This window comes from Pteropus alecto, unplaced genomic scaffold, assembly GCF_000325575.1.
Source record: "Pteropus alecto unplaced genomic scaffold, ASM32557v1 scaffold7, whole genome shotgun sequence".
NCBI lineage: Eukaryota > Metazoa > Chordata > Mammalia > Chiroptera > Pteropodidae > Pteropus > Pteropus alecto.
The window spans coordinates 63,785,549-63,809,379 of NW_006494614.1; the positions used below are offsets into that span (position 1 = coordinate 63,785,549).

A 23,831-nucleotide genomic window follows, 5' to 3' on the forward strand; every position below is an offset into this window, starting at 1 on the left:
CTTAATTTATAGCTGTTTTGGCAGCCTTATATTATGTTTTCTGATGTCTCCAGCCACATTCTGGCTCTCTGCTTGAGTTCTTAGCTGCTCCGCACCCCTGGGCTGGGGAGGGTTTTGGGGACAGCTGTATATAAACATGGATTTCACTCAGTGATGGGTCCTCCTTTGAAGGGTTGAATCCCCTCCAGTTTCTACCTGCTTTTGGTATCTCTTCAGTGCCTTACAATCATTATTTTGTGTTTTTTTTCCAGGATTTATAGTTGTTACCTGCAGGTGGGTTAGTCCATATAAACTACTCTGCCATTACTGGAACCAGAATGGGCAACTGTTCTTTTTTCCAATGATTTCTTATAAAAATGTTCCAACATTCAGAAAAATAGAATACTTTTGCAAACACCTTATTCCTGCTTCCTGGTACCTAGGATCCAAAATCTTGGGATGTCATTGCTTTTAGGTCCTTTTAGGCACAATTAGGAAATAAATACATGAGATAAATACACAAATGAGTTCTTATTGCTATTTTCAATTCAAATTTAACTTCATTTTACATATGTATCTTTTAACAATGAAAATCTTGGTTTCTAATAACATTAGTACATAACAAGATACATTCAGAGAAGTGTGACTTTCATCCCTGTCTCTTCTCCCCCATTCCTGGCTTCCTTGTAGGTAATAATTAGTATTTGTTTCAGTTTATCTGCAATCATTGATTTCTTTTAACATGAGCAGAATGTACATATTTCCTTTTCTTTCTTACAAAAGATGTAGGATACCAAAAACATTGTTCTGAACCTTGCTTTAGTATTTTGTTATGAATATTTTCAAAATACAGGAGCTCGAGGACATTGATCTTTTTGCTTTTTGAGTCACAGTGTGTAATTAAGAATCACATTACTGGTGCCATGTTTTAGAATTTGTGTCTTTAATCTTTTCTTCCAGCTTTATTGAAATATAATTAACATCGTGTAAGTTTAAGGTGTACAACATAATTATTTGATATACGTATATATTGAGTGTCTTTTATTTTTGGTGTGAACCATTCAAGACAGAAGTACTTCATCAAGAATTTGTTAGATCACTTAAAAACAGTTATTGTGATTCTAAGAGTTATTATTTTATGGTTCTGTTTTTAAATCATTCATTGTTTTGTTTGTCTTTTAAACATTTTACAGATTGAAGATCCAGGTTGCTTCTGGGTTATTATAAAAGGGTGCAATCCCTTTTTAGACCATGAAGTTGACTATCAAAAACTAAATAGTGCCATGAATGACTTCTATAATAGCATGTGTCAAGATATAGAAATAAAACCGTTAATGTTGGAAGAAGGGCAGGTATGTATGTATCTAAGTGTGCTTTAAACACCATGTCTTGAAAAACTAAAAATGTAGAATATTCTGGCAACTAATATGATAAAAACTTTGAGTATTTTAATTGCTTGTAATCATTGCCTTGTTTTAGGTTCTTTTGGTTGCACAAGATTTAGGCTAATGGAAAGTGGCAGTTGTATAAGGTTCATATAGGGCAAGAAGGGACGGGGTGTCATCTAAATTTAGGCATTGGGGCCATCCTTCTAGGACTGGGAGCCAGAAGATTATTCTAGATTCATCACAGGTGTAGGCGCCTCAGCAAAGAGGGCATGGGGGTTTTCAGTCTGGGGCCGATGCCTCCGTTGTGGTACCCATTAGCTTTTCATGTACTGGTTGTACCATCCAGTGACCACTACTGCCCAAATCCGTGCTTTCACTTAAGCTTGCAAAATGGTCATTTTCACATTCCTTCTGCATTTATGAGCTGGAATTTTGTAGAGAACTTTCTGTCATCTATTAGGACTTTGGCTATCCTGACATAATATAATTCATACTGGAAAGGTAGAAAACTTGCTTGTTTCTTTCCCTCATCAATTTTAAGCATAGTGGTTTATGCCTAGCTATCTACATTGGTGTTCAGAGGTCCCCGCCTCACCTCCTTTTCATTTTTTCAGTATCGAACTCATGGCTTTTTATGTATTCATCACTTGTAATCATTGTTCTGGATGCGTAAATTATCCCATTTTTGGCTAGTGGAAGCCCTAGTAGACCACCAATTCAAAATTGACTGGCTGTGCAAATTATTATCTGTTCATAACCATTCCTGCAAGTTACTTTGGCTTCAGCATTAAACAGAAATACCCTTCATCCTTTGGCAGAATTCCTCTTGAATTATTTTTTGCAGAATAGCTGCGCTATATTTTCCAACTTCTCTTCCCAAGGGCAGGAATCTCCATTGCCCCACTTCTTGCCTTTTGGGCACAGCTGTCTCCACTGGGCCATTTTATGTCTGGGGTCAGCTTATGGTTTGCCAGTCTGGATTGCTGTTGAGTTGGCTGTGGCCCGGCAGTCCTGTGGGACAGTCTGGATGCCAAAGCCTGTGAACTCAGGAGGGTAGTTTCCCTAAAAGGGGCTGCAGACACTTATTCAGTCATTCAGCAAGTCATTTTTGAAGACTTAGTATGTGCCAAACACTGTTCTAGGTGCTGGGAATATGGCTGTCAACAAAACACAAAAATCCACATGATGGAGCTGTTAGTTGTGGCAGGTGGTAAACAAATGTCAGAGGGCGGAAGGGGATGGGGAGGATGAGCCTGGGGGTCAGGTTTCATATTGGTCTGCCACATGACTGACAATCATTCGTAAACTTTATTTTCTGATTTAAGGTGGTAAATCCGTGCATTTTCTTTAATTTTTAAAAATTGTTCTTAGTTAAGCAGTCGAAAGGATTATAGTAGGAAAAACAGTGAAATACAGTTTATATGCATTGTGTCCTTATTTGCTGGGGTTCTTTTACTGACAGGCAGGGTTTAGGTTGGGCAAGGTCAGCCTCCTTGAATCCCTTTCCTCTTCGGAAGGTAAAATGTAGGCTGAGGTGATTTCGAGAGTTCCTTTTAGTTCTCATTATATAGCTAGAGATTTTAACACTGAAATTTTCTTTTTACTTTCTAGGTTTGTGTGGTTTACTGTCAGGAACTCAAGTGCTGGTGCAGGGCTGTTATTAAGTCAATTGTGTCCTCAGCAGACCATTACCTGGCAGAATGTTTCCTTGTGGATTTTGCCAAATACATTCCAGTGAAATCTAAAAAGTACGTACGAATTTATTTTGCCTTATGCTCCTTAAGGAGACATTTGTCAGTTTTAAAGGAAAGTGTTATTTTCAAAGTAAGGGGATAGAGGTCATAAACTGGAATTGTTTTTATAGCTTCGAGAAGGGAAGACTTGCAGGTTCCAGTTCTATATGCAGTGAGTATAAGAGCGAGTGGTCAGAGGGAAGACTCAGCAGGCGGCTCCAGCCTCCTTCCATCTTCCTTCCTGGAGAGGGCAGGTGCTGCGCATCTCCTAGCTGCCCCTGGCCACATACTCGCCTCACCTGGCTTGGCCTCTTAGTTTGTTCATAAGAGAGAGTGGGTCCTTTAGGGAGGCTCGGCTGCAAGAAAGGTGCTACCAGGTTGCAGACAGCAGAGCATGTATCCGAGTATGTATTTTTGCTTGTCTCGCGTAACAAAGTGAGGGTGTGATCGTCATCTCAGGTGGGAGACAGTTCAGAATGAGCTCTCACTGTTTGGAGGACCGCACATCATAGTTCATTAGGAAAAACTGTCGACAAGTCAGTCTTGGTGTTTGTGGTTATTTTTCTGCTGGTTTCCTGTGCCAGAGTAAGAGGACCCTTCTTCCAAAGAGACTTCAGCTGCAAGAAGAGATTTGTCTCGGACAGAAGAATTTCATGGCAGAAAGGCTTATCAGACAGTCGGAATTTGCAAATATTTTAAAAAATGCATTTCTAGCTTGTGATTCTGCACCTTTATAACTATAACTGTAAAAATAATGTGTTAAATAATGTGCTCTTTTCTTTTAGTATTGGGAGTTTTAAGTTTAATTTGTTTTGGGCAAGAGAATCACGATTAAATAGAGCCCAGGGAGGCCATGAGGGGCAGTTAGTGCAGCCCTTTTTCTAAAATGAGTCAAAAGATGCCTAGGCTGCCCACACAGGGCATCCCCATAATCAGTTTATGTCAGAATGGTATGTTAACAGTGGTCTGTCGTTTGCCAGAATGGAAATAAAAATGTTGAACAACCTATCAAATCTCAGTCCTTCAACTCTTTTTTTGCAAAGTTGGCAAACACTAATAATTAAAATATCTGCTCATTTACAGAAACTTTAAGGTAATTCCAGTTGTGTGTTGAAACTGATGCTTAAAAATCTTAAATAAAATTTTCTTCCGAGGTTCGTTCATTATTACCCAGAGTTTTCTCAGTCTAAGGATTCTCACTAGACATTATTTTTCCGATCCCTCCCCACCCCCATGCCATGAAATTTTAACATTAAAGATATACTGAATACCTGTGGATGTACTATTTGTGTATCTATTCTTTATATATAAAAAGAGTGAGATGTTTTTCACCCCCTAAGAACAAGTTTTCACCCCCTTAGGCAAATGTCTCCGAGTACTTCCTGCTGTTGGTGGCTACATTAAAGAGAAAGAATTGGTTTTTGTGTGTTCTATGTTAAATGTATTAATTATATTGGTGTACTTTAAAGAATGTCTTATATATAATTTTTCTTTATAATGGAACTGTTCTGTTTTACTCTTAAGCATCCGAGTTGCGGTGGAAACTTTTATGCAGCTTCCCTACAGAGCGAAAAAATTCAGACTATATTGCACAAAACCTGTTACGTTACATATTGACTTCTGTGAAGACAGTGCTGAAATTGTGTACGTATAGTCTCTAATATGTTGAATCATTAGTGAAAGTATTAAATCAAATATATGATATTTATATGAAATTAATTCCTCTTGAGAAGTTCTAAGTGATTTCAAAGATGTCTTTGTACTTCGGGAGGTGTCTTCTGGGTCCGCATGTGTCCAGCCCAGTTCTGAGCAGAATTCCCCAGGCAGCTCTGTTTCCAGAGGCTAGGTGTAATTGAGAGGGTTTAGAGTAGGGGCTGAGCCCTTTGCTTTTTGGGCTCTTCTTCTTCTTTTTTTTTTTTAATTTACAAGAGGCAGTAAATAAACAGCAAAGGGGAATAAAGAGTAGGGGCGGAGCCCTTTGTTTTTTGGGCTCTCTTCTTCTTTTTTTTTTTTTTTAATTTACAAGAGGCAGTAAATAAACAGCAAAGGGGAATAATACGTAGGATAACGGAGCATTAAAAAACATCTATCGCATTCTTCTCCAGCCCCAGTTCCTCCTGATGGGCGTCTGTGACCTGTTCAGTCTCTGAACTTGCAGACAGTTTTTCAGTGCTTTTATAAATATTCATATGCATGGAGCTTTTAATAAAAATTAGAACATACTGTCTTATTTGCAAATTTAACTGAAGAATGTATGTTGAAGCTTTTCATACTCCCTTCTGCTTTCAGTCTTTTTCACGGGTGAATATAATGGCATACTTGCTGTATTTATGAATTCTTCTCTTGATAGCCAGCTAGATTGTTTTCAAATTATTTTTGGAGTGTACATTCCAATTAGAATAGGTAAATCCATATGAAACGTAGAGACGCCTGCCCCATCTTTGTTACTTTTCCCAGTATTTGGACACATTGCCTGTGTTTGTACAGGACAGGTCCCTGCACTGGGCGGTACAGTATTGGGCTATGACTGTGATCGTTGCTGTTTTGAACAACCACTACCTGAAGTCCTGGGGACAGCCGCATCCTCCCACCTGGTACTCCTCTTCCCCTCCCCGTCTAGGACTGTGGCATTGTGGGAAGCAAAGCTGCAGGAAGCAGCACAGTTCTGACTCAGCTTGCTCAGCTTGTATCTTTGTGATGTTACATTGTGTTTTCTGAACTTGAAAGCTGCTTCTCTTGTGAATGCTTTTGTGGGATCTGGGGAGACCCTCCCATTCCCACTTCCCCAATCCCGAACCCCCTATAGGTCCCTTGAGATGGTCAATGCATCACTCTTGTGGTGGCCTTGGAATCTGCACTGAGAAGATAAGTAGCCAAATTGTCTCTGCCAAGGCCACGGTGCTTTGCCAGGCTGCCCAGCAACCCCTGCTTCCTCCCCTGTCCCTCTTTCAGATCAGCCAGCCACTTACCCTCCTGGCGTGACTTGGGTGCCTGCCTGTCCACACCCAGCTCTCTCTCAGAGCAGTTTGCCTCCCCTTCTCTTTACCCCTTTCCCAGCACACGGAACTCCTCAGGGACCTTCCTAGCCTTGGCTACGCCCAGCCATGGGACACCCTTAATGTAGGCGAAGGACTTAAAGTGAGTCATCTTACTGGATTTTGATCATCTTCTTTGACATGTACCTTTGTGTCTGCACTTTATCCAGAATGTCTGTCTCAATATACATATTATAGTTTTTATAGATTTTGTCACATTGCCCTCTCAAAAGATTAGTGGTTTATACTTCTGTCAGGGGGGTATAGAAAGTGCTGCTTTTTCCACACAACATTGAATATCATTAGGCTTTTAAGTTTTTGCTTGTTTGCTCGTTGGGTGAAAATAGTATTTATTTTTGTTTTAATTTGTATTTTTCTGACTTGTAAAGTTGGGTACCTCTTCATGTGGACACACACACACACACACACACACACACACACACACACACACTTTCTCTCTCTCTCCCACTCACTCACTCACTCACTCACACAACTAATTGATCTTTTTACCCGTGAGAGAGACTGATTTATCTGTTACTAGCCTGGACCTCTTCATGACACACACACACACACACACACACACACACACACACACACACACTTTCTCTCTCTCTCTCCCACTCACTCACTCACTCACTCACACAGCTAATTGATCTTTTTACCCGTGAGAGAGACTGATTTATCTGTTACTAGCCTGGATTGATTTTTCTCTTGGGCCTTTTTCTTACTAGGATTCTACTAATTTTTTAAAAAGCATTTTTGGTAATTTTTGTGTGTAGCAAGGTTTTGGAATCATTTATTTTATTTTTTGCCTCCTTTTAGAAACCCTTTATAATTCTCTTGAAGTAATGTACTTAAATCTCTTTCTTAGTAAAAATAAAAACATCTTAGTCAAGGCTCTGGTAAGTGCTCAATTACACTCCCTCATTTGATCTTTATAACACTTGGTGGACAGTGGTGGCATCTCCGATAAATAAAAAGGGTAGAGAAACAAAACATTGTACTCTAACCTTCTTTTTGTTCCGTGCTTCCAAATACTGGCTCCTCCTCATCTTCTACTGCCTATAGCTTTTCCTGTCATTTTCTTCCCAAAGCATAGGAGAGGATGAGATGATAGAAAACGGGTACCGGTGGGAGGGCGTCAGGAGGGGGAGGAGGAGCCTGAGACGGCAATGGCTGGTGTTCCCACGGCCAGTCTCGGAAGGTCGGTCTGACCAGCACGTCTGGAGCCCTTGCTCTGTGTCAGCCTGTACTGAACACTGTGCACTCTGGGTTCCTGCCAAAGGGAGCTTGCGTTCTGTCCCATGTAACTGGGGATGATGGTGTTGGGACAGACGATGCCATGGTGGTGGGTAAGGGTCACTCAGGAAGTCTCTGCCCTGGTGGAGGCAGCAGTGGTGAGAGCAGCCCGTAGCAGGCTTCGGCTGGCACCATCACCCCAGAGCAGAGCCAGAACCACGCTCCCCCTTGACTGCATCATATGTTCAACATGCGATGTCAGAAACATCCAGTGTATGCTTTACAAAATGATGTTCGTGTGCTAGCCTCAGATTTTTGTTTGACGAAGTTGCATCTGTTCACTGTTTCAGACCCGCCAAGAAGTGGGACAGTGCAGCCATTCAGTATTTTCAGAACATTCTCAAAGGTAAGGCGAGTGTATGATCACTGCAGCCTGCTTTGAACCGACATCCAAGGCAGTTCAACCTTCTGTTGGTGAGGGGGTTTGAGATGTGTGCTTAGCCGTTTGACCCTCCTCATATAGGTTCATAAGGTACCTGGAGCTTCTTTCACCCCAGTGTCACAGTGACTATGTGTCCCTGGAATTTTGGGGGTGGATGTGGACGTTACTAATTAACAGGTGAAATTAGAAATGGGATGTTTGGTGAGGGACCCTTGCACAATAATAATGCCTGCCTCTTAGACTGCATAGAAGCTGCAGCACTGCAAAGTAAACTTAAGTCCATTTCATTGAACCAACAATTGATGAAAAAGCCTAACTTGTGTGTAATCTTTATTATTGCTAATTTAAGATGTACAGAGCATCTCAGAGCCCTTATGTAGTGTGCTCTCTTTATATTATTGACTGTAACATCAGAGTCATTCATGGCATCTGTCCTAAGCCCTGGCAGTCAGGAGCCACATAACTGTACCTGCCTCCTAGGGCTGTTCTGAGGAGTAGTGGGTGTGAAATGTCTGGGGTGCTGCCTGTACCTGTTGGGGTCCTGGCCCCTCTCCTCTGCTGCCCCACTGTCTGGGTACAGGAACAGACAGATGCTTTGTATCTGGGAGAAGAGGGAGGGTCACCGGTTTTAGAGCTTTGGTCCTCGAGAGCCCGTCGGGGGTCCTGGGAGGCAGGTTGGCAGAGGCAGCACCCAGGTTTGAATACTGCCCTGTTGCTTCTGCGTAACCTTCTCTGAGCCTAGTCTCTTCACCTGTACAGTAACTCTCAAAGGTTGTGTTAACAGTGATGTGAAGTACGTTTGTAAAAGATTTAGCATAGTGTCTCATAGGTACTCATACCTGGAGCTGCTGTTTGGATTATTAAGTCTCTGAGAGAGAATAGCTAAGAGCTCCTCCGGTCCATGGCCATTTGGAGAGATGGAGGGACTCGGATGAAGGACTGTGACTGGAAATAGTTTGTCACTGGAAGAGAAGAGAAGGCCAAGAACGGTGTTCAAGGCGGTGTTCTTTGTGGGGGCAGGAGGAAGATACTGTGGATGGGGCCAGGATATGAGTCCGACTCCGTGTCAGGAGAGCGTTCCCCTTGACTCGCCAACCCCAGACCCCTTCTGCTTTAAGGCTCACCTGCAAGAGGAAGCCACCAGATATTGTAGTGCTAGGTAATCATGAGTAGTTAGCAGAGATTAATAGGTGGGAATTAGTTATACTTGTTTCAAGTATACTTTTAATATCAGCTAATTTATATTTTCATTTATGCTATTTAGCAACTACCCAGGTGGAAGCCAAATTATGTGCTGTAGAAGAAGATACTTTTGAGGTTTACCTTTATGTAACTATAAGAAATGAAAAAGTAAGTGAAAAATTGTATTTTAAAAATATTTTACCATTATTTAAAATTTTTATTTTAGTAAAACAAAGAATAAACACCAAGGGAAACCGTGTCATTCACATAACATAGAAATTTTCTTAATCTTTCAAGATCCGGCTTAGATCAGAAGTTAGCCGGGACTGTGTTATCTTATTTCAATTACTTTTAAACAAAATTACTGCCGTGTTTTATTTAGACAGCATTTTATTTAGTAATGGACAAGAAATTATTCCTGGAGTAATGAGTATGAAATGTTATTCTTATAAGAGGACACATTTTTATAAATACACGTTTGGTATGATTTTAGTTCACTGCTTTTTTCCCCCCATAATTTTCTCATTATGTGTAATATGTGCTCATTGTAAAGGATTCAGATAATACAAGTAGAAAGAAAGTGGACATCACATGTGAGTACCCTCCGCCCCGTTATTAGCTGTTAACATTTGTCTGGCACCTTTATCAAAGGTGGCACAAGGGAGGTAGATGGGGATGTGGATCTAGGCTGCTCGGGGCCTACCGAGGGCATCTGAATCACAGATTTATTTAAAAATTTTACTTTGAAATAATTTTACACTTACAGAAGACATGTAAAAATAATGCAGAGTATTGCGTATGCTTTTCCTGGGTTCCCCTAATGTTAACTGTGCAAACCAATGGCACAGTGATTAGGACCATGAAATTAAATACCATTTTTAGAAAATGTACAGACTTTATTTGAATTTTGCCTGTTTTCCCACTAATGTTCTTTCTGTAGGCTAGGATCTGATCCAGGATCCCACATTGCATCTGATTTTCACCTCTCTTTAGTTTTCAGTCTGTGACAGCTCTTCACCCTTTCCTCATCTTTTAAGACCTTGACACTTCTGAAGAGTACTGCCCAGTTATTTTGTAGAATGTTGCTCAATTTGGGTTTGTTCGATGTTTTCTCACAATTAGATTGAGGTTCTACCTTGTTAGCAAGAATGCTAGCAGCGGTCCCTTCTCAGAGCATCACAGGAGAAGGTTCGTGGTGTTGATACGTCTTTTTACTAATTATAACCTTGATCAGGTGGGTAAGTTGGTGTCTGCTATGTTTTTCCTTAAAAAGTTACTATTTTTTTCCTCTTGAAATGCTTAAGTATTTTATAGGGAAATACTTTGAGACTGTGCAAATCTCTATCAATGATTCTTGCCTGCAAAACTTATTTCTGTGGTGTTTGCCCATTTCCATCATGCCTTTTACATTTTTAATGGGAATTATATAAGGAAGAACTATCTCTTCTCCCCCATTTATTAATTGATTCAGTAATTTATCTTATTCCTGGATAGTTATTCTACTCTGGGGGATATATTCCATTGCTATCATTATTTTCTTGTTCAAATTGTCCATTAGCATGGAACTTCTTCATAGTGGCATATGTGTTTTTTCAATGTGCCCCATCATTGTTGAAAACCCCCTACTTATGGGTACTACAAGATAACTCCTGGCTAATTTGGCCATTTTCCAACCCCAGCCCTAGACTCAACCACTTCTCTAAGAATTGGTTCTTTGTATTGAAAAATAGTAGTTAGGTATCAAGATCAGGTCACGAGGTGTGGTTATTGCTACTGAGTGTCATTGATTGTAGGTCCTCTTAGCAGACAGGAGATGTATGTATGTATGTTTGCAAACCCATGCATGCATATATTACATTTGTGTCTAGATCTATCCATCTGTACTTACATTGACAGCCTCATGTGGGACCCCTCATTTCAATACAGCACCTCCCCTTTCCTCATTCTTGACATCTGTCTCCGACAGTGAGAAACCTGCTGTTGTTAGCTATAGTATACTTATTTGATCAATCCTAGTATTCACATGAAGTAATTTCAGAATTGCTAACCCACCTTCCTGTGAAAAAGAAATTTTTTAGCCTTACAGCATGCAGCCAAAACACTGTTTTTCAAAGTAACTTAGGTTCGTTCTTTTCTTCAGTGTGATTTATGTTTGTTCATTTGTTACTCTTTGTATAGTATTTTGGGTTTCCATACATCTTTGTTGATTTTACCTATGACTTTCCATTACTTATTTTACAACTTAGTAAAAATGACAAAACATTGGCTGTTGGACCAGTCTTGTAAAAAAGCATCTTTTAAATAGGTTCTCTACTGATGCTTCTTCTTGCTTTGCAAGAGGAGGTCTCTCTTTCTCTCTGCTTTATGGTTGTATGTGGATGATAACTTGCTCTTACTTCGAGGTGGTGAAGTGCAGAAGGCATGCTTAGCCGTGAGAACTTTTCATGGATGCATGAGGTCATAATTGCCAGAAAAAGAAACAGGGCCAACAATCCTTTCCAACTTTCAGTGGAAGCACAAGGATGTATCCCAGGGTGTTCTCCTTTGTTGCCTGGCTTCTTTCATGCAACAAAATTATTTTCAGATATATCCACATTCCTTTGTCTGGATATACTACACTGTGTTTATCCATTCACTTGTTGATAGACATTTGAGTTGTGACCAGTTTGGGTAGTTACAAAGTAAACCGCAATGAATATTCATATACAAGTCTCCCTGTGGGACTCTGCTTTTATTTCTCTTGGGTTAATACCTGGGAGTCATGTTCTCCTCCATGTTCTCTTCAACACTTGCGTTGGTCATTCTTAAAGGTGTGCAGTGGTATCTCATTGTGGTTTAAATTTGCATTTCCCTAATGATTAGTGATGTTTCGAGCATCTTCTCACATACCAGTTGGCCATCTGTATAACTCCTGTGGAAAATGCCTTTTTAGATCTTCTGCCTGTTTTTAAATTAGGTTGTTTGTTTTTTGCTATTGAGTGATATGAATTGTTTTTATATTTTGAATATTAACCCCTTATCAGATATACAATTTACAGATATTTTCTCCTATTCAGTATGTTGCCTTTTCATTTTGTTGATGATTTTTCTGTGCAGAAGCTTTTTAGTTTGATGTAGTTCCACTAGTTTATTTTTGCTTTTGTTTCCTTTATTTTTGGTGTCAAATTAAAAAAAATCACCAAGGTCGATGTCAAGGAACTTAATGCCTAGGTTTTCTTCTAGCAGTTTTATGGTTTCGGGTCTTACATTCAAGTCTTAAATCTATTTCAAGTTAATTTTTGTATATGGTGTAATATAGTTGTCCAGTTTCATTCTCTTCATGTGATTGGCCAGTTTTCCCAACACTGTTTACTGAAAAGACTGTTCTTTTTCCACTGTATATTCTTGGCTCTTTCGTCGTAAATTAATTGACTGTATGAGATGGGTTTATTTCTGGGCACTATGTTCCATTGATCTGTGTATCTATTTTTATGCGAGTACCATCCTGTTTTGATTACTGTCTTTTGCCCATTTTAAAATTGAGTTGTTTTCTTTTTATTGAGTTTTGAGATTTTTTTTTAAATATATTCTAGATATATGGCCATCAAGATATGTTATTTAAAAATATTTTCTTCCTATCTTTGGACTGTCTTTAACAGTATCTTTTGAAGAGCAGAAATTTAAATTTTGATTAAGTCTGATTTATCACTTTTTCTTTTTATGATTTGTGTTTGTGTTTTGTCTTTGCCCTCCCCCAAGATCTTGGCCTGACAGTCATGTTAACTCTCCAGTGCTTTAAAGAAGATACTCTTATATTTCATACAGATTCTTACTTTTTTCTTCTCAGAAGGGTTGATCAGAAGTCTCTAGTTCACCATGACCAGTGCAGAAGTCAAAAAAGCTATTTCTATCAAATTATGTTCTATAAAACAATTTTTCTGAAGATTGAAATTTATGGTTAAGTTTGGAATATTTTTTGAACAGTCATTTGACTGTATTTGTCTTATTGTTCATGAAATCTTTAAAATTGTACAGGTTTGTGTTAATGATGATCTGGTTGCAAAGAACTTCGCTTGTTATGTATCACCCATGGAGAACAAAAACCTTGATTCTTTAGAGAAACCAAGATTGAATATAAAGCCAGCATCCTTTTCCAATAAACTCAATCCAGCACTCACTCTTTGGCCAATGTTTTTGCAAGGACAAGATTCTCAAGGAATGGAAAGTGAGTAGCTTCTCACCCATCTATGTTTCCTTTGAACTGTCTTACGTATAGGAATCTTATAGTATATTGATATCAGTTGTCATAAAGACTTTTCTCAATATGGAGACAGTGACTTGGACTCTGAATTTAATACTTTAATTTTAATCCTAGTGAGTTTGTGACAAGTTTTGATGTCCTAAAGCTGCTACAGTTTTTTTGACATGGAGTTAGAAGTCTGTATGTTCATAATTTAAAGATATTACCAAGACATCATTTTGTTTGTGGAGAGTTTTAGATACTTTTAAAAAGAGCTATTTATTCACATGAAAATATGAGGAGAGTCATTTGTGGACAGTGGAAGCAGTCTTCACATGTTTTTCTCTACGTTCAGCATTTTTTCGTCCCTTCAGATTGCTCCCCACTGAGGAGCAGTGTCTCCTAAAACCTTACACAAAAGCAAGAGCAGAAGTTTTACCAAAGAATTCACATTTGTATTTTGGGTTTTATTTCATGCTTTAATCCTGAAATGTGTTTTTTTCTGTCAGAATCTCATGGTTTAACTTTTCTGGCACAATCTCTCCAACATCCATGGCCCAAGCACGTTTTGGGTGACATAGGGCCAACTGCCATGATCCTGGGTAAGTTCTACTTGCTTGCTTCATTTTATAGGTTGCATAAAAGAATACTCTTAACTCTCTAAAGATTCTAATCGTTGTTCAGAAGAGCTATGGTAATTCTCTTTTTTCTTTCTTAATTTAATGGAAACAACATGATATCGATGCTGACAAAGATAATTTTGCCTTGTAGTCCATACTTACAGTGTTACAAGGAACATAACAGGCACTCGTTCATGTGTAGGACTGATTTATTCCAGCCCAGCTGTAGATCAGTGATGATTATTTGTTCTCAGAGTATACATACGGATTTATGATTGATTTTTATTTTAAGTAATAGAATGTGTAAAAATAAGAACCAGGCATTTATGAGAGCAGACATACCCAGTCTTTAATTCCGTATCTCTGAGATATTAAATGCATTGGAATGTTGGACGAGGGTGAAATGTGCCAGCCTCTCTGATGCTTGGCCCACCCTGTGGTAGTTCCTGCATGATTTCACTCCTGCATTGGGTGTACGTATATACCTGTGGGTGTACTGTTTCATGTATATCTGTAATAAGCTTCTACTAAATTGAAGCTTTAGTCAACCAAAATATTCCCTGCACTTAAAATTATTTTAAATTATTTTAGTTATCTCGTTCATTATAGAAAAATACAGATAATCAAAATTTTAAACATCCGTCATTTTTAATACCTGCTTTAAAATTTTAGAGTCTTTTTTCCCCAAGTTTTCCAGGTGTGAGGGTATGTATACAATTTTTATTTTACAGAAATAGGATCCTACTGTACATACCTCTGGGTAGTGTTTTTCACTTAATATATGGCTGAACTTCTTTCTAGGTCGGATGTGTTCAGTATAATATGGGTGTAAAGATATGGGCTCTTATGCGAGACTCTCAGGATGTCAGTCCCACCGGTTCCACTGTCTCCTCTGCAACATGGGGAGGCATTATTCCTGTCCCACGGAGTTGGTCAGGTGGGCCATCCGTGTACAGTTCCATGGCACAGTAACTGGCCTGTGGCAGACTTTTGGCACATGTGGCCCCATCCCATATTCTGATGCGCCTCCTGTAAGGTCCCAGATGAGAATTCCTGCTAAAAGGAGTCCCTGGTGGGAATGTGTTATTTCCATTTGTATTTCTTTCATTTTCATGGGGGGGGGCAGGAAAAATATCAGGCATTTATATCGTATTTAATCATTGCACAGCTTTCCATAATAATGATATATTAATAATGATATTAATATATCATTATTATTTTAAGTAGCCCCAGGTCGCTGGACAGTCATTGTTTCCTACTTTTCCTTATTATAGTCAATGTTGGAATCAACCGTGCATATCTTTGAAAAGGAAAAGATTGTTAGTGGTAAACAAAAGAAGGGTAATGTGAGATGTGATTGGATTGTCATGTAAAAAATAAAACTTATCCAGCAAAGATTTCTCTCTCCTTGTAATCATTGTGAAATTTCCTATTTCAACTATATTTTAATTAATTTTTGGTATTTCTTTTTAAAATTGCCTTATATATTTTTAAAATCAAAGGGTAATACTTTTTAATACTTGGTTGAAAAGTCAAATGATACACAAAGGCTATAATGAAAAGTGATTTTCTCTTGTCCAACCTCTTCTCACTCCAGGCTATTCCCTAGTGGTAAACCTTTTATTTTTTTCTTCACTATTTATTTTGGCAGTTATCTCCAAATTTTACAATAATTATTTTAGTCTTTCTAGGCTTTTTAATTCTAGACATTGTCTTGACTTCTAGGACAATCCAAATATGTTCATTCATCAGATATTAGGAAGTGTCTACTATGTATCAGGCACTGTTTTAGGGATTGTCATGGTGTATAAATTTCTTTTTTTATATCATTAGATTCAATTTGCTAACATTTTGTTGAGGATTTTTACATCTATGTTTATGAGAGATATTGGTCTGTCATTTCTTTTTCTTGTATTTTTCTTCTTTTGTTTCGATATAAGGGTAATGCTGGTCTCAAAGAATGAATTAGGAAGTGTTTCTTTTCCAGTCTTTTGGAGGAGATTGTAGAGAATTGATATACTTCCTTAAATGTTTGGTAGAATTCACCAGCAGTCTTGGTGCTATTGTTTTGTAAGATTATTAATTATTGATTCAATCTCTTAATAGATACAGGCTTATTCAGATTGTCTGTTTTTCTATGAGTTTTGGCAGACTGTCTTTCAAGGCATTGGTCCATTTTATTTAAGTTACCAAGTGTGTGGACATAGAGTTGTTTATAGTATTCCTTTATTTTCCTTTTAATGCTCATGGGATCTGTAGTGATGTCCTTTTCATTTCTGATAATAATTTGTGTCATCTCTCTTTTTCTTAGTTAGCCTGGCTAAAGCCTTATTGATTTTATCAATCTTTTTAAAGACCAGCTTTTGGGTTCATTGTTTTTCTTCCCTATTGATTTTCTGTTTTCAATTTCATTGATTTATACTTTACTTTTTATTATTTTTCCTTCTTTTTACTTTGGATTTTATTTGCTCTTCTTTTACTATTTTACTACTGTGGAAGTTTAGATGATTAGTTTTAGATCTTTTTTAATATACACTTTTAATAATATAAATTGCCTTCTAAGCACTGCTTTTGCTCCATTTCACAAATTTTGATAAGTTGTATTTTTATTTTCATTTAGTTCAAAATATTTTAAAATTTTTCTTGAGATTTATTCTTGATCTAAGTATTATTTAGAAGTTTGTTGTTTAATCTCCAAGTTTTTTGAGATTTTCCAGCTATCATTTTGTTATTAGTTAAATTTAATTCCATTATGGTCTGAGAGTGTACATTGTACAATTTCTATTTTTTTAAATACGTTGTGTTTTATGTCCCAGAATGTGGTCTACCTTGGTGTAGGTTCCGTTTGAGCCTGAGAAAGTATATTCTGCTGTTGGATGCGGTAGTTTGTAGATATCAGTTATATCCAGCTGATTGATGGTGCTGTTGTATTCACCTATATCCTTACCGATATTTTGCCTGCTATCTTTTTATTTCTGATAGTGGTGTTGAAGTCTCCAACTATAATAGTGGACTCGTCTATTTCTCCTTGCAGTTCTATCAGTTTTTGCCTCGCATATTTTGTTGCTCTTGTTAAACATATACACATTAGGAACTGTTTCGCCTTCCTGCAGAATTGACTCCTTTATCATCATGTGATGCCTCTATCCTTCATAATTTTTCTTGTTACGAAGTCCGAAGTCCGCTGTGTCTGAAATTAACATAGCTACTTCACCTTTCTTTGATTAGTGTTAGCATGGTACATCTTTAATCATTTACTTCTAATCTATATGTGTCTTTATATTTAAAGTGGGTTTCTTGTAGACAACACGTGGTTTGGTCTTTTTTTTTTTTTTGATCCACTCTGACAATCTCTGCCTTTTATTTGCTGTATTTAGACCATTGCCATTTAAAGTGGCAATGGTCTTTATTTTTTGTTCCTCTTTTTTATCTTTCACTCTTTGTTGCCATTTGTGGTTTTAATTGATCATTTTATATGATACCATTTTCTTTCTTATCAGTTATGCTTCTTTTTTCATTTTTTAAATGATCACCTTAGAGTTTGCAATATTCTTTTATAACCAACCCTAGGCCACTTTCAAATAACACTATATCACTTCGCAGCAGTTTAAATTTACTTTTACTTATTCCTCTTCTAATGCACATATCCTCACGCTCAGAGATTCTTTCCACAGCTGAGTCCAGTCTACTAATAAGCCCACCAAAGACGTCCTTCATTTGTAACAACGTTTTTGATCTCTAGCATTTCATCTTGATTCTTTCTTAGAATTTACATCTCTCTGCTTATGTTACCCATCTGTTCTTGCACATTGTTTACTTTTTCCATTAGAGCCCTTAGCTTATTAATCATAGTTGTTTTAAATTCCTGGTCTGATACTTGCAACATTCCTGCCATATCTGACTCTGGTTCTGATGCTTTTCCTATCTCTTCGGACTGTGGTTTTTGACTTTCAGTATGCCTTGGAATATTTTTTGTTTAAAGCCCGACATGATATACTGGGTGAAAGGAACTCTTGTAAATAGGCCTTTAGCGATACGGTGGTAAGGTGTCGGGGGAGAGGAGACACTCTGTGGTGCTGTGATTAGATAGCAGTCTTTTCCTGAGCCTGTGCCCCTGGGCAGTGACCTTCACATGTGCTTTTCAGTCCTCTACCCTTCCTGCCGTAGGTGGGATGGGATGGCTGGAGAGAGTACATTTGGGTATTTCCCTTCCCCTATGGTAGTTACTCTCTGATAAAACCCCAATAATTTAGGCTCTGGTTATTGTCTTCTGAGGCCAGGAGTTACCATGGACAGAATGCTCTGGCATATTTCAAAATGGTTATTTTCTTCCTCCTCCAACTGGAAACCCAAGGGGATTTTTTATATGATCTTCACTGTGAGAACCTGGTAGAGATCCAGGAGGTAAAATTTACAAAAGTGTTGTGTTGGAGGGTGGTTGGGGGAGGTGCCTAGAGTTAACTCACTTTTCCACACTTAGCCTTTAACAATTTGTCAATTACAGTTCAGATTTTCCTGTTCCTAGTACTGGTTCCATGGAGGTTTTTGCTCAGGTCAGTTGTGATTTTCGGTATCCACCTGTCTCTCTAATTTTGGGGGAAGCAGTTTGCCCAGTGACCTCATTTTTCTGTCAGATAAGAAGAGTCGTTGATTTTCATTTTGATTAGCTTTTTATTCTTACAATGGAGTGGTGAATACATGCCGAAACCAAAACCGGAGGTTATAATGAGTTTTAAAATGTAAGATTGGTAAATAGAAATCTTGGAGATTTCTATTGCTTTTCTTTTTTAATTCTTATAGCGTCTGTCTTTGCTGACTCCTTGTTACAGATTCTCATTTTGGTGTTATACATCTATATGATGTGAATCTTTTAAAATTTGTTGAGACCTGCATCATGTCCTACATTGACCATGAAAATAAAACGGCCAGTTATTTTACTGGTAAAATGAGTTTACTCAGGAATAGCAGAGAATCGCAATTCTAGACAAACACTATAACAAAAGCTATGGACAAGTCCAGTAAACAAAGAAGAGGAATTTTACTTTATAGAGAAAAATGAGGAAGTTTGGAAGGGGATGCTTTGAATGAAAGTCTGTTGGCAGAGAGTGAGAGTTTAGGATGGTAATGGTTTCTCATTTACTGAATTTGATGGTTCCCATTGGCTAGGCTTGTTGCTGGGCAAGGAGAAAATCTTCATTCTTTATGCTGGGGTAGTAAAATAGAGACACTTCCAGTTGGGAATGCAAGGTATATTTCTTCCTTTTGGGGTCTGTAATTGACGCTTCTTTCTGTTGAGGTGTATAATTGAGGTCAAGTGGTAGGGCATATGAGAGCTCCCCCTTCACGCCTCCTGATTACATTTTAAGTGAGGTTTCCTTTATTTATTTTTACACCCAGAATATGGATGTATTGGAAAATATTCTGTGTGTACTTGACAAGAATATGTATTCGGCTTTAAACAAAAAAAAATGTATTTTTTTTTGTTTAAAGCCGAATACATATTCATGTCGGGCTTTAAACAAAAAAATATGTATTTTTCATGACTGAGTAATACACCATTGTATATATGTACTACTTTTTTATCAGTTCATCTATTGATGGACACTTAGGTTGCTTCCATATCTTGGCTATTATAAATAATGCTTCAGTGAACATAGGGATACATATGTCTTTTCAAATTAGTGTTTGGGTTTCTTTGGGAAAATACCCAGAGCTGAAATTAGTGTGTCCTTCTTTGTCTCTTGTTACAGTCTTTGTTTTAAAGTCCATTTTGTCTAGTATAAGTATTGCTACCCCAGCTTTTTTGTTTGTTTGTTTCCATTTTCATGAATTCTTTTTCATTTCTTTACGTTCAGTCTGTGTATCTTTCAGTCTAAAGTGGGTCTCTTGTAGGCAGCACATGTAAGGGTCTTGTTATCTTATCCATTCAGCCACCCAATGTCTTTTCATTGGAACATTTACTCCATTTACATGTAAAGTAATTGATAGCTCTGTAGTTATTGCCATTTTATTATTAATTTTTTAAATCTTTTTTTTTTTTTTCTTCATGTTAAAGTCCCTTTAACATTTCCTGTAATACTGGTTTTGTGGTGATGAACTCTTTTGACTATCTCATGTCTCGGAAGCTCTTTATTCTCCTTAATTTTCGAATGATAGCTTTGCTGGGTAGAGTAGTCTTGGTTGGTCTGAATATTTATTCAGTTGTGTCTGGCAGTTGATGTTGGCTTTTGGCTAGGACCTCAACCTTGGGTGTCATCTGAAATACCTATAGTGGCCTTCCCATGTAGTTGCTTGGGCTACCCCATAACATGGTGGCTGAGTTTCAGGAGTGGCCATCCAGAAGAGCAAGTCATAGTACATGGCATTTTTGCAGTCTAGCTTTAGAAGTCACATAACGCCACTTCTGTCCTTTTTTACAAGCTCACCCAGATTCACGGGAAAGGAATATAGAGCCCAGCTCTCAATGGGAGAAGTGTCAGGTCATATTGTCACCATGTGTGTTGGGAGACCTGTTATGGCCCTCTTCGGAAAATAGAGTATGTCAATTTGGGAAAGTAAATTATGTTTAATTCTTAGTAAGCCATTAAAGGAATTTTTAAAGCATTTTTTTATAATAAGTGTTGAAACAAGAATTTTAAATTTAATTCGCTCAAGTAGAGTTTAATACAAAACTCTATTCCATAATAATTTCATGTATTAACATTTTATGATGGTACTTTTCTGTTGTCTCTTTTTTCTTATTTTCTATTTTTAATAACACTTTTTAAGATCACTTTTTTAATCACTATTTTTATTTTGCAGATAAAACTATAAAATGTGAAATGGATTCATTGAGAGGTTCACCTAAAAACATATCTGAAAAGAAACAACAGGGTGTCTCATTAAAAGATATAAATAAGGTTGTATTTTTAAATGTTCATTAAATATAAAGTTAATATAATGTTAATTTTTAGATATTCTCCTTTAAAATATACTGGGAACCAAAAACATATTTTCTGTCAAAAAATCATTGGTTAATTTCATTCATGAAAAAATATAGTTTGAATGTTTATTCTTTTTCAAAAAAATAAGATAACTCCAGCTCCCCTCTTGTCACACCCTTGTTCTTGGCCTTGCGGCCTCTCTACAGAATCATGTATTCTCGTTTTAACAAGAGTGTGAAAATCTGGGATTATGAGACAGTAATAGTTAAGTTCAAGTGTGACCTGTTCCTCCAGTCCCTTTGACAAGAGATGTGAAAGTAATTATAGGACATTTCAAATACTGATTATCTGAAATGCCATCTGCCTACTATTTGGACGCTTCAATTTAGTGGTTATTGCAAAGGTATAATCACCCAGCTTTCCAGTTCTTTGTCTCTCTATAACTTTGTTGCCTGAAAAGTATCTGGATGATTGTTTTTGAGAATAATTTCTGTGGAATTTTGATTCCTCAAGAATATATATCTTGCTAGCATACATATTCTTTCTGGAAAATTTTTTTTACAGTGTGTTGAATCTTCAGTGTATTGGCCAACAAAAAGAGGCATAACCATATATGCTGATCCAGATATACCAGCAACCAGGTACGATTTGAAAATTCGGTGTAATTGAGTAGAAACTTAAGTGTTGTATTGTCTTATACAGTATTCTATAAGACCGATGATAGGAAAGAGTTCAATTTCCAAAAAGGGCTGGCCTCATAAATTTTGGTTAAACATATATTAATTTCTGGTAGTCAGTAGGAAAGAGGGGCTATATTGTCTAATGAATTGTTGCTTTAGAGAAATTGTTCTTTTTTTATTGGGGTAATAGATGGTCTTCCATTCAGCTTGGTAGTTTGGTAGTTTTTGATAAGCATATACAGCCAGGTTTTCACTCCCTCTCGGCAAGCACCAGAACTGTCAAAATGGTTTTTATACTTAAAGGGCTCAGCTTCAGTTCTCACATGAATTTACTGCTGTAGAACAACTTATTCCATAATGATACTTTTAAAATTTTCTTCCAGTGAATAAAGATATGTTCAGGATTGGGGTAAATAGGTTTAGAAATGTTAATAAATGTTTTTTCTATTTCTAGTGCTTTACGCCAGAAGTCAAATGAGAAACCACTTAGATTGGCTGAGAAGAAAGAATACAATGAGAAGAATGGCTGTGTGAAGTATGAATTTTTTCTTGAACTAAATTTTTTATTGCAATAATTGTAATAAAATTTACATATCATATTATTAATTTTAAACATGCATCCCCATAAAAAAAAATGTGTATATATATATATATACACGCAGTGTCTTCTGTAGGCTTTAAAGTTTTAGTTTTTTTTCTTTCACATTTACATAGGGTATATTTTTGTGTTTAAAGCTCTATTTTGCTCTAAATAGTCATTTTCTATCTCCCTTTTTTGATTTTCTTGGTGAACTAAACAATTTTATGAAACAAATTAGATATAGTCGATCATTTGAAATTGTTGATTTTCTGTGGGTTGGTGTTTGCTTTCTTCCAAGTTTTCTGGTGTTAAATAGGTTTATCACCTGCTGGAGAAAATATTTGCAGTGTGGAACTTGGGGATTTTTTTTTGTACTGCCAGATTCACAAAGTATGTACTTACGAGTTGTTAACGATGGAGTAATAACTTTATTTTATACTTGTTTAATCCTATTTTGAAGATTTCTTATTGTGCCAGCCTAAAATCACTCTTGCATTCCAAATGCCTGTGGCCGCTCTGAAGCCACCACAGTGACAAAGAGTTTCAGACAGTTCACAAGTGGGTAGGTCGTGCTATATCTACTAATTGGCTTGGGCTGATGTAGGCTGCCCAGCTTCCCAGAGGCCACGCTGTGGCCCCGTAATGTCCTTTCACCTCACAGTGGTTCTCAAGGGTGGTGGTTCTGCAAATTAGTTGTAATTTTGATGTGGTCGTGGGAGGAGGTGAGCGCAGCGTTTTCTACTTTTCCATCTTGACCGGAAGTTCAGGAGCTCCTCACAGTGTTCTAGGGCCAGGGGTTTTCAGGGTTGCCATGGAGCCCACAGATATGGGGAAGCACCTGGATTGACATCCTCCTCCCAGGGTATCCCTCCACCCTACTACCTGAAAGCTGCGATGCTACACGTGGTTCTCTTCCTTGGAACAAAAGACCTTGCATTATTCATGTAACTCATTTCTTTTCTTCTATTACATTAAAGTATCACTTAAATTCACCCTGAGATAACTTTTATTTTTATATTAGAAGGTTGTATCTTATTTCCTACTTGGTCAAATGCCCTTTACTTAGAACCAACCAATTAAACTACACCAGTTATTCTGTCAGCCCACTGTGGGTTCCAGTGAGCTTTGAAGTGTTCACGATTAAATAGCAAAGAATGGAGGAGGCAGTGGGTTTCTTAGAAACACGACGACCTGGTGATCATGCAGTCGTCCACCTTGTTCAGAGCAGGTGGTTCTAGGTTTGGCAGCGCTGTGTCCACATCCTGGAGCCTTGGCTGGGTGGGACAAGCATGTGACTGGCATGACCAGTGTAGCCCTTGCATCATGGTAAGGCAAAAGAGAATGAGCGGTAATTTCATAGCTGTGACTTAGGATATGCAGTTCACTTTTCTTCTTTCAAGGAAGAATTAAAATAGTAGCTCAATTGAAGAACCGTGAACTGTTTTTTCCCTTCATATTGCCCTTTTAACTATTTTACAGATTATTACAGTTTTTAAATCCTGATCCTTTGAGAGCTGATGGAATCTCTGATTTGCAGCAGGTATTACAACCCTAAAAAAAGAAAACTCTTTTAATTTACTCTTTAAATTCCTCTCCTTCCTCCCTTTAAATTTGAGGTTAGAAGAGAAACCCCTTCACTTGGGGACTTCACCTGAAGACACTCTTTTAGAAATTATCCAGTAAATTATTGCTTTAGAGAAATTGTTCTTTTTTTATTGGGGTAATAGGTGATTTTCCTTTCATTTGGTAGTTTGGGTGGTTTTTGATAATCATATACACCTAGGTTTTTACACTGAAATCGAACTCTTGTA

General features: G+C 37.6%; 1 protein-coding gene across 1 annotated transcript in view; it reads left to right on the plus strand.

Annotated features, from left to right (window-relative positions):
• TDRD12 (tudor domain containing 12) overlaps nt 1-23,831 on the plus strand; it is a 71,561-nt gene that overhangs the window by 12,659 nt on the left and 35,071 nt on the right. The window contains exons 4-13 of the mRNA XM_015600288.2: nt 2,979-3,115; nt 4,625-4,744; nt 7,725-7,780; nt 9,081-9,166; nt 13,013-13,202; nt 13,727-13,819; nt 20,639-20,736; nt 21,325-21,401; nt 21,895-21,975; nt 23,500-23,560. Of these exons, the coding sequence (XP_015455774.1) occupies nt 2,979-3,115; nt 4,625-4,744; nt 7,725-7,780; nt 9,081-9,166; nt 13,013-13,202; nt 13,727-13,819; nt 20,639-20,736; nt 21,325-21,401; nt 21,895-21,975; nt 23,500-23,560 (999 nt within the window). The remainder of the gene's footprint in view (nt 1-2,978; nt 3,116-4,624; nt 4,745-7,724; nt 7,781-9,080; nt 9,167-13,012; nt 13,203-13,726; nt 13,820-20,638; nt 20,737-21,324; nt 21,402-21,894; nt 21,976-23,499; nt 23,561-23,831) is intronic.